We start from the raw sequence: 11,329 nt of genomic DNA on the forward strand, positions 1-11,329 counted from the left end.
CCTCCTAAAGAGAGCACTCACTTCACAAACCATCCTTAATTCAAGGTTACTCAAAGTGTGGTCCGGGAAACGCCAGTGTCAGCTTCATCTGAACATCCGAGGCCCCACTAGATTTAAGTAAAGTTCATAAATCTGCGTTTTAAGAAACACCAGCCGTTTCGTGTAGCCGTCACGAAATGATTCTGGATGTCAAAGCATAATTCTCACAAGGCTGAAATCACGCTATTCTGTTTGAAAAGCACTCAAGCCTGCTGCTTGGAAAGCGACCACTTCAGGATTAGGGTGGAATGACGACTCCATAAGCTCTGGAAGAGGATTCCGGAGACACAAATTTAAAGTTGCTCTGCCGCCCCTCCCCCTCCCCAAACCTTTCACTTCTTCCTATAGCCCAACGTCTGGCGTGCAGGGGCCAGACGGAAAACCGAGCAGGCCTGGGAGGGGGCTGTGAGCCCAAGGAAGGCCAGTCCCCAAGCGGACGGACAGGGGCTGGGGCCCCAGCTAGAGCTTTCCGGCTCCCCTCCCCCATCCGAGACGCCGGCCACGGACACAAAGCCCCGAGCAGGAGGGAGGGAGCTACTCCAAGGGCTCCCACGCCTACGAAGGCGGGAGGGGGATGGGAGCCGGGGAAGCGCACCTGCCCCGCGCCCAGTCTTGGCCATCGGAGACACCCGCACGGGAGAGGAGAGAGGGTCGCAGAGGGTGACGAGGAAGGGAGAGCGGGCAGCTACCCCCACCTTTCAGCGCCTCCTGCAGCCTCTCGACATCCATGGCTTCCCGGAGTCCCTCGCAGCCTCCGCCTCCCTCCGCGGGTCTCCGGGGATCAGAACGCCTTCTCTCACCGCCTAACACCCTCCCCCTCCCTCGCACACACTCCGGCAAACCAGCGACCGGGGGGAGGGGGAAACCGAAGGGAGCTGGGGAAAGCGAGCGAGCGAGCGAGCCCCAGAGAATGACCACCTCCCCGAGCCGCTACCACCAGCCCTCCAACATGGCGCCTGGCACGTCACCGCGCGCACGCTCCCCACCGCCGTCCTAGCGCCCGCCTAGCGTTCTGACCCGGAGCCGGAAGGCGCGCGGACTCAGGCGTGCCAGTGGGGCGGTCCGGGAGCCACTGCTGGCGGGGGTCGCCAGCTGGTGACTCGTTCGTTCCTGAGCAATGGTCAGAAAGTGGAATGGTCAGGACGGGGGTTTGGAGGCAGACCACTTGGTTTTCAGTCACGGCCTTTTACTACCTGTGTGACTTTATCAATTTACTGAGCCTCACTTTCCCTTATTTACAATAAAGGCACTAGTATCTACCACCCTATACAGCTACTGTGAGAATTAAAGGAGAGCGTGTACATAAGGTTGGAGTATACTATAAAAACACACTCAGTGTTACCAATACTAACAAAAATCTCTCCCTGTCTGAAGCTAACGTTTTGGTACCGACCCACCCTGAAGGGAAGGAATGTATAAGGCAAAGTTAAAGTTTACGGGTTGGAACCAGGTGGAATCAAAGCCCAATTCAACTTAATCTCAGGGAGCAGAGGCACCATTTCCCCACCTGAAAATGAAGATTTGTAAAGCAGCAGTGAGGTTTAAGTCAAATGACGAGCATGAGGCATTTAGCACAGTTCCTATAACTTGTAAGCTCTAGTTAGCTGTTGTTTTTCATCATTGTGATTTTGATTACATTACCTGCTCGATCAGGAAGTTTAGAGAGGGTGGGGACCTCAGAAGTCCTCTAGACCTGACATTTTACAAAGGCCATTGCTGAGGTGTAGCTAACTCCTCTGGAAAAACAGCACCAGAACCCAGGACATTTGGCTCCCAGCCAGGATGTAGACATTTTTACTATATACTCTTGTCTGTGGGCTTCCTAAAGAAAAGATACTGAAAATTATTTCTTTTTCTTCTGTCAACCAATGGTCATTGGGGCCAATTCAATGCCAATAGGAATCACCAATTTGGAGTACAGTAAAGACAAACTTTATTCAGCGATACAGCAGGGCTGCAAGGTGCCTGTCTGGCTACACACCCCTGATCAGCTCTGGTCCAGAGGGAAACACAGTCTTCACTCTTGGGTGGAAAGAGCCTCTGACTCCCAAAGTCAGAGGGGAACTAACTTGTATAAAGAGCAACCCCTGGCTCATCCTCCTGCAAATGAGGACTCCAAATCCTCACAGTTTTATTGGTCCAAAAAGCACTATCATGATTGGTCAGAAAGGAGCTGCTTGCAGTTTGTCGGGCAAAGAAGCTAGTGAGGATATAGCTGCTGCACAACTCTGATTGGACAAGGAAATTCCCAGTCCTATTCACTGAAATATAATTTCAGGAGCTCTTTTATAAAGATTGGTTCAGCCTGTAGGCAGACAATTCAGTACATGATTTCCTCTGTTTGCATGAGAGGTCCCTGTTCAGAAACAGTTGCTAGGCTCTGCTTTTAATTTGAGCCCAGTTTGCCACAGGAGCTCTTCTTGGTATCTTCTTTCTCCTGGTCAACACTTCTCTCAGGGTCAACACTTCTCAAAGCCTAGCACAAAGCCATGAAAACAAGGAAGGGAAAGAAGGGAGGGACGGAGGAAAGAAGGTTATCTCTTGACTTGTCTTAAAAGGTGCAAATTTGGAGAAAACCATTACAACTGTTGACTGTCTTAAAAGATAGTGGTTCTGACCCTGACCCTAGGAGGCAAATGTGGCAAAAGCTTCCCTCACCTCACCTCCCCCTGCCAAAAAAGAAGCTTCTCTCTATATTGCCATCAGACAGACAGTCCTTGTACCTTTAGAACCTTTCACTGTTCACAGCATCCAGTTCAATTACAAATTGCAAGGGCTCATAATAGTACTTACCAAGCACTTACCATGCACTGGATTTAGTTTGTCATGGTCCCTTCAGATCTTAAGGGGACTACCCTCCATGCAGTAAAGCTTAGCCTCCATTTCTCTCCACTGCCCTGTCCTCTACTCAGGCAGGTCTCTTCCTATAAGAGATGTGTAGGACAATACAGTTGCCACTAGTTGCGTGTGGGTATTTAAATTTTAATTAATAAAATTAAATAAAATTGGAAATTCAGTTCATGAATTTTTCAATAGAATTCAGTTCTTCATACTAGCCACATTTCAAGTTTTCAATAACCACATGTGACCAATGGCTTCTGCATTGTACAGCATGAATAAAGATAATCACATTATCACAAAAAACTAATTTTGGAACTTCAATTAGAGAACGCCCATGCTAATTTCTTCCACCTTGCTTTATCCCTTTTCATTAAATTATATTTTTATTGATTATTGTATTACAGTTGTCCTGATTTTCCTCCTATGCCCCACTTCACCAAACATCCCCTTTTCCCTCAGGCAATCCCCCAGGATTGTTCATGTCTATGGGTCATGTTATAAGTTCTTTGTCTACTCCGTGACCTACACTGTACTTTATATCCCCATGGCTATTCAGTACATACCTATTTGTAATTCTTTTTTCTTTTAAATATTTATTGTTATTCAATTACAGTTCTGTGCCTTTTCTCCGCATCCCTCCACCAAACCCCAGGCAAACCCACCTCCCTCCCTCAACTCCACCCTCCCACTTGATTTTCTCCATGTGTCCTTTATAGTAGTTCCTGTAATCCCCTCTCCTAACTGTCCCCTCCCCACTCCCCCCCCTTGCTATTGTTAGATTGTTCTTAACTTCAATGTCTCTAGTTATATTTTGTTTGCTTTTTTCCTCTGTTGATTATGTTCCAGTTAAAGGTGAGATCATATGGTATTTGTCCCTCACCGCCTGGCTTATTTCACTTAGCATAATGCTCTCCAGTTCCATCCATGCTGTTGCAAAGGGTAGAAGCTCCTTCTTTCTCTCTGCTGCGTAGAATTCCATTGTGTAAAAGTACCATAGATTTTAGATCCACTCATTTGCTGATGGGCACTTAGGTTGCTTCCACCACTTGGCTATTGTACATTGTGCTGCTATGAACATTGGGGTGCATAGGTTCTTTTGGATTGGTGTTTCAGGGTTCTTAGGGTATAATCCCAGCAGCGGAATTGCTGGGTCAAAGGGCAGTTCCATTTTTAGTTTTCTGAGGAAATTCCATACTGTTTTTCACAGTGGCCTCACCAGTCTGCATTCCCACCAACAGTGCACTAGGGTTCCCTTTTCTCCCCATCCTCTTCAACATTTGTTTGTGGATTTGTTTCTGTTGGCCACTCTGACTGGTGTGAGATAGTACCTCATTGTGGTTTTAATTTGCATCTCTCTGATGCCTAGTGATGCTGAGCATCTTTTCATAGGTCTCTGGGCCCTCTGTATGTCTTCCTTGGAGAAGTGTCTGTTCAAGTCCTTTGCCCAGTTTTTAATTGGGTTGTTTGTCTTCCTGGAGTGGAGTTGTGTGAGTTCTTTATATATTTTGGAGATCAAACCCTTGTCTGAGGTATCATTGGCAAACCTGTTTTCCCATACTGTTGGTTCTCTTTTTATTTTAATGCTGTTTTCTTTAGCCATGCAGAAGCTTTTTATTTTGATGAGGTCCCATTTGTTTATTCTTTCCTTTATGTCCCTTGCTTTAGGGGATGTGTCTGTGAGGATGTTGCTGTGTGGAATGTCTGAGATTTTCCTGCCAATGTTTTCCTCTAGAACTTTTGTTGTGTTACAACTTATATTTGAGTCTTTTATCCACCTTGAATTTATTTTTGTGTATTGCGTAAGTTGCTGACCGAGTTTCATTTTTTTGCACGTAGCTGTCCAGATCTCCCAACACCATCTGTTGAAGAGGCTATTTTGCTCCATTTTATGCTCCTGCCTCCTTTGTCAAATATTAATTGACCATAACTACTTGGGTTTATTTCTGAGCTCTCTGTACTGTTCCATTGGTCTATGTGCCTGTTTTTATGCTAGTATCAGGCTGTTTTGATTACAGTGGCCTTGTCATACAGTTTGATATCAGGTATTGTGAACCCTCCTGCTTTGTTCTTCTTTCTCAAAATTGCTACAGCTTTTCGGGGTCATTTATGGTTCCATATGAATTTCTGAAATGTTTGTTCTATATCTGTGAAATATGTCATGGGTACTTTAATAGGGATTGCATTGAATCTATAAATCGCTTTGGGTAGTATGGCCATTTTGATAATGTTAATTCTTCCAATCCATGAGCATGGTACATGCTTCCATTTGTTTGTGTCTTCCTTAATTTCTTTCTTCACTGTAGTGTAGTTTCTGAATACAGGTCTTTTACCTCCTTGGTTAGGTTTATTCCTAGGTACTTTATTTTTCTTGTTGCTATATCAAATGGGATTTTTTTCCTGATTTCTGTTTCTGCAGTTTCGTTGTTGGTATACAGGAATGCCTTTGATTTCTGGGTATTGACTTTGTATCCAGCTGTTTTGCCAAATTCATTTATTAGGTTGAGTAGTTCTTTCGTGGAGTCGATAGGATTTTCCGTGTACACTATCATGTCATCTTCAAACAATGATAGTTTCATTTCCTCCTTTCCTATTTGGATGCCTTTTATTGCTTTTTCTTGTCTGATTGCTGTGGCTAGGACTTCCAATACTATGTTGAATAGGAGTGGTGAGAGAGGGCATCCTTGTCTTGTTCCTGATCTTAGTGGGAAAGCTCTAAGTTTTTGTCCATTGAGTATGATGTTGGCTGTAGGTCTCTCATATATGGCCTTTATCATGTTGAGGAATGCTCCCTTTATTCCCACTTTGCTGAGTATTTTTATCAGAAATGGGTGCTGTATCTGATCAAATGCTTTTTCTGCATCTATTGATATGATCATGTGATTTTTGTCTTTGCTGTTGTTTATGTGATGTATTATGTTTATTGATTTGCGAATATTGTACCATCCTTGCATCCCTGGGATGAATCCCACTTGGTCATGGTGTATGATCTTTCCAATGTATTGCTGGATGCGGTTTGCCAATATTTTGTTGAGGATTTTAGCGTCTATGTTCATCAGCAATATTGGCCTGAAGTTTTCTTTCTTCATTGTGTCTTTATCTGGTTTTGGTATTAGGATGATGCTGCCTTCATAAAAAGAGTTTAGGAGTCTTCCATCATATTGAATTTTTTCGAATAGTCTGTGAAGGATAGGGGTTAGCTCTTCCTTAAATGCTTTGTAGAATTCTGTGAAACCATCTGGTCCAGGGCTTTTGTGTGCTCGGAGTTTTTTTTTGCTGTTTCTATTTCATCTGCTGTTATTGGTCTGTTCAGGCTTTCTACTTCTTCATTCAGTTTTGGAAGATTACATTTTGCTAGAAATATGTCCATTTCATGTAGGTTTTCAAATTTCTTGGCATACAGTTCTTCGTAGTAGTTTCTTACAATCCTTTGTATTTCTGTGGTATCAGTTGTAATCTCTCCTCTTTCATTTCTAATTGTGTTTCTTGGGATCCTGTCTCTTTTTTCTTGATGAGGCTACTTAAAGGCTTGTCGATTTTGTTTATCTTTTCAAAGAACCAGCTCCTGGATTCATTGATCCTTAGAATTGTGCTTTTAGTCTCTATGTCATTTAACTCTGCTCTGATCTTGGTTATTTCCTTCCTTCTACTTGCTCTGGAGTGTCTTTGTTGTTGTTCCTCCAGTTCTTGTAGGCGTAGGGTTAGGTTGTTTGTTTGAAATGTTTCTATCTTTTTAAGATAGGCCTGTACTGCTATGAACTTCCCTCTCAGGACTGCCTTTGCTGTGTGCCATAGGTTTTGGGTTGTTGTGAGTTTGTTTTCATTTGTTCGCAGAAAGTTTTTGATTTCTTCCCTAATCTCGTTCTTGACCCATTCATTGTTTAATAGCATGCTATTCAGTCTCCATCATTTTGAGTGTTTTGAATTTTTTCCTTTGGGGTTGGTTTCTAGTTGCAGTCCTTTGTGGTCAGAGAAAATGCCTGATATGATTTCAATTTTCTTGAATTTGTTGAGGCTTGCTTTGTGTCCTATCACGTGGTCTATCTTTGAAAATGTTCCATGTACACTTGAAAAGAATGTGTAATTTGCTTCTTTGGGATGAAAAGCTCTATATATATCAGTTAAGTCCATTTCCTCTAGGGTATTGTTCAGTGACACAATATCCTTGTTGATATTTTCTTTGGAAGACCTGTCCATTTTTGACAGTGGGGTGTTAAAGTCCCCTACTATAATTGTGTTGCTGTGAATATCTTTCTTGAAATCCTCCAAGATTTTCTTGATGTATTTGGGTGCTCCTGTGTTGGGTGCATATGTATTTACAATATTTATGTCTTCTTGGTGGATTCTTCCTTTGAGTACTATGAGACCTTCTGGGTCTCTCTTTATGGCCCTTCTATTCATGTCTATTTTGTCTGATATGAGTAATGCTCCCCCTGCTTTTTTTTTTCCTGTCTGTTTGCTTGGAAAATTTGTTTCCACCCCTTCACTTTCAGGCTCAGTAGGTCTTTTGTGCTGAGGTGGGTCTCTTGTAGGCAGCATATCTGTGGGTCATGTTTTCTTATCCATTCAGCTATTCTATGTCTTTTGATTGGAGCATTTAATCCATTTACTTTTAAAGTTATTATCGATAAGTAGTTATTCATTGTCATTTTTTCCTACCTGTGTTCCTCTCTTTTTCTCTTTTCCTTCCTTTCCTTAAATCAGTGACTTAAGCATCTCTTGCAGAGTTGGTTTGGTGGAGGTGTTCTTTTAGACTTCTTTTGTCTGGGAAACTCTTTATTTGGACTTCTATCTTGATTGAGAGCATTGCTGGCTAAAGTAGCCTTGGTTGCAGGTCTCTGGTTCTCATTACTTGGAATATATTTTGCCATCCCCTTCTGGCTTGGAGCATTTCCATTGACAAGTCAGCTGCTAACATTATTGGGGCTTCCTTGTATGTTACTTCCTGTTTCTCCCTTGCTGCCTTTGAGTTCCTCTCGTTGTCTTGGAATTTTTCCATTTTATTTATGATGTGTCTTGCAGTGGCCCTCTTTGGGTTCCTCTTGTTTGGGACTCTCTGTGTTTCCTGGATTTGTGTGACTTTTTTGTCTCAGCAGATTAGGGAAATTTTCCATCATTACTTCTTCAAACAGGTTGTCTATCCCTTGCTCTTCTTCTCCTTCTTCTACCCCTATTATATGGATATTATTACGTTTCATGTTTCCTGCATTTCCCTTAATCCCTCTTCATCCTTTCTGAGCCTCTTTTCCTTTTCTTGCTCTCTCTGGGTGTTTTTTTCTACTTTGTCTTTTAGCTTGCTGATCCGATCCTCTCATTTATCAAGTCTGCTTTTGATTCCTTCTCCTGTGTTCTTCAGTTGCGAAATTGTCTTCGTCATTTCCTCTTGGCCCTTGTTGATAGTTTCTATTCCCTTTTTCATGAGTTCATTGTAGTTTCCCTGTAGTTTCCGGTAGTTCTCTGTGAGCTCAGTGAGCTTCCTGATAACCATTGCTTTGAACTCAGTATCTGATAGTTGACTTGCCTCTATTTCAGTTAGCATTCTTTCTTAGGCTTCCTCCTTTCCTTTCATTTGGGGATTGGTTCTTTGTCTTCCCATTGTTTGTGAGACTCTTCTTGTTAGCCTCTGCTTCTTAAACTGATCTGTTCTGACTCCCTGGGTTTATGGTATGAACTTCTATGGTAGAATGCCAATGGGATTCAGTGGTGCCGTCTCCCTAATCTCCTGAGCTCACTGGTCTTGAGCTGACGTTTATGGGTCTATCGGGGTCTAACTCTGGTCTTTTCAGAGCTCCAGATTTTATTGTCTCACTGTATGACTTGGTGCCAGATGTTTTACCCATCACCAGCTGGCGCATCTTGCACAGGGGACTGTAGAGCGCACCCGCCACCCTCGGCCGGGAAGCTGTCCACTTGGTCTGCAGCGCTCCGGGCGCCCCCTATTTGTAATTCTTAATCCCCTCACGTCTTCACCCATTCTCGCTACCCCCGCCCCCCCCACCCCCCAGTAACTAACTTCTTTTCTCTTGCTTTTAACAGTGTCCTTCTCTTTATTTTTAACCTTTGGCCTCTTACTAATGATGTGTCTCAGAGTGGGCCTCTTCGCATCCATCATAATTGGGACTCTTTGCACTTCCTGGACTTACATGTCTATTTTCCTCATCAAATTAGGAAAGTTCTCTTTTACTTCTTTCAGATAGATTTCCAATTTCTTGCTCTTTCTCTTCTCCTTCTGGCACCCCTATGATGCGAATGTTGGACCTCTTGAAGTTGCCCCAGAGGCTGCATATACTATCCTCATTTTTTCGATTCTTTTTTCTTCTTGTTGTTCTCATTGGTTGTTTTTTGCTTCCATATGTTCCAAATCATTGATTTGATTCTTTGCTTCATCTACTCTGCTGTTGTTTCCTTGTAAATTGTTCTTTGTTTCAATTAGTATATCCTTCGTTTCTGACTGGGTCTTTTTTATGCTGCTGAGGTACTCACTAAGTTTCTTGAGCATCCTTTAAAAAAGTGTTTTGAACTCTGCATCTGATAGATTGCTTATCTCCATTTCATTTAGCTCTTTTCTGGAATTCTGATCTATTCTTTCATTTGGGCCATGTTTCTCTGTCTCCTCATTTTGGCAGCCTCCCTGTGCTTGTTTCTATGTATTAGGTAGAGCTACTTTGACTCCATGTCTTGGTAGTGTGGCCTATTGTAGTAGGTGTCCTGTAGGGCCCAGAGACACAGCCTCCCCTATCACCAAAGCTAGTAGTTTAGGTGCGCCCTTTGTGTGGGCTGAGTACACCCTCTTATAGTTGAGCCTGGATTGCTGTTGGTAGATCAATTGGAGGGATTTACCCAGGCCAGTCAGCTGCAAGGACTGGCTGTGATCACTGACCACCAACTTCTGCACTCCTTGGTATATCACCTGTGCAGAGGCAAGGGTGGTAGTGCTCCAACATGGTCTATAGCTGTCCACTGGTAGCTGTCCTCTGGGTCCATTGGCCCTGGTGTTTCCCAGGTGGTACAAGCCAAGGTCAGCTCCCAACTGTGTTTCACCTGGGGCACCCTGCCTGAGCTGTAAAGCAACCTTAGATGGCTGCTACTTGTGCTGGGCTTGGAGATTCCCAGGTGAAGCCAAACTGTGATTCTAATCTGGCTGCCACTAGGGCTCCCTGAAGCCAGCTGTTGCTTGTTTGATAGGATATAGGAACCAAGACTGGCCATTCTTATGGAAAAGCAGCAACGATGGATCCATAAGGTGGGTGGGGCAGAGTCTCTGTGGATCTCCAAGGTGGGTCACACAGTGTTAACCAAGTTGATGGAGTTTCACATATGGCACCAGCCTACTGACTCTGTAAGAGGAAGGCTCTACAGAGGAACGATGGCCTCTGCTTGTCCCAATGCCAGACACTTCAGTTTCTTCCTGTATACCACTGGTGCCCTTCAAGCTGCCACCCCAGTGCTCAAAGAGAGTGAGTGTGAGTAGGTGAGTCCATGTGAGGGTTACATAAGAGGAACTGCTTAGGCTCCAGCATCCTCCTCCACTGACTCAATCCCCGCTGGTTTTTACATCCAGAAGTTGTGGGGGCTTATCTTCCTGGCACTGGAATCCTGGGCTGGGGGACTTGGTGTGTGTCTGGGACTCCTCACTCCTGAAATATCTGTCCCAAATTTTTATCCATGTGGATGTGGGCCAGCCCATTCTGTGTCCGTGCCCCTCCTACCATGGATGTGGTTATTTCAATTCCATAGGTGTCAGACTTCTATTCAACTTGATTTCTGATGTTCCTGAGTGATAGTTTTATATATATATATGTGTGTATATATATATGTATACATATATATATGTATATAAATATACATGTATATGTATATATACATATATATATATAATTTTTTAGTTTTCTATATTTTGGTTGTAATTTTGATGTGGTTGTGCAAAGAGGCGAGCCATGTCTGCCTACATTGCCATCTTGACAGGAAGCCTCACTTCATCCATTTTTATCAGCTGGCTCCCTCACTTGTGGATCCCTGGATTTCCAAACACTGGATAAGACCCTTGACAGGGGACAAAATACACACAGCAGTGATAGCCTAAGGGAATCAGGGAAAGTTTACCAGAGGTAGTGGTGTTTAAGCTAGGTCCTGAATTATGAGAGGAAGGTAGCCAAGTGAAGTGGAGAGGAGGAGCTTTCAAACAACAACAACAAAACAACAACAACCATAGGTACACAGGACTTAAAATGAGGAAGAAGAACCAGGTGAGTTCTGAAGAGCTATAAGAAATTTCATCTGACTTAAGCTGAGAGTGCAAGGAGAGAAGAGGAAAGAGATGAGGCTGTAGAATTATTTCCTTTGGTTTATTTCCTCCTTTTTCCTTAGAGTTCTCTAGCCAGCATGCATCCCAGTGTCTGCAATTGCTAAAGCCTCCTATTGGTACTATTTCCCCTGGAGGAAAAGTGAATAT

At 43.5% G+C, this 11,329-nt stretch overlaps 1 protein-coding gene across 3 annotated transcripts in view; it reads right to left on the bottom strand.

Annotated features, from left to right (window-relative positions):
* The window catches only part of PPP4R2 (protein phosphatase 4 regulatory subunit 2), a 56,580-nt gene extending 55,560 nt beyond the window's left edge, over positions 1–1,020 (bottom strand). The window contains exon 1 of one of the 3 annotated variants that reach the window (XM_024556691.4): positions 735–1,020. In XM_024556691.4, coding sequence (XP_024412459.1) covers positions 735–768 — 34 coding nt within the window. In that variant the 5' untranslated portion in view covers positions 769–1,020. Of the gene's footprint in view, positions 1–634 lie in introns of all 3 variants that reach the window. The other 2 variants (XM_024556689.3, XM_024556690.3) reach the window with 2 other exon arrangements.
* Between the last annotated feature and the right edge of the window lie 10,309 nt (positions 1,021–11,329).

The sequence above is a fragment of the Desmodus rotundus genome, chromosome 8 (genome assembly GCF_022682495.2).
Source record: "Desmodus rotundus isolate HL8 chromosome 8, HLdesRot8A.1, whole genome shotgun sequence".
In the NCBI taxonomy this organism is placed as follows: Eukaryota; Metazoa; Chordata; class Mammalia; order Chiroptera; family Phyllostomidae; genus Desmodus; species Desmodus rotundus.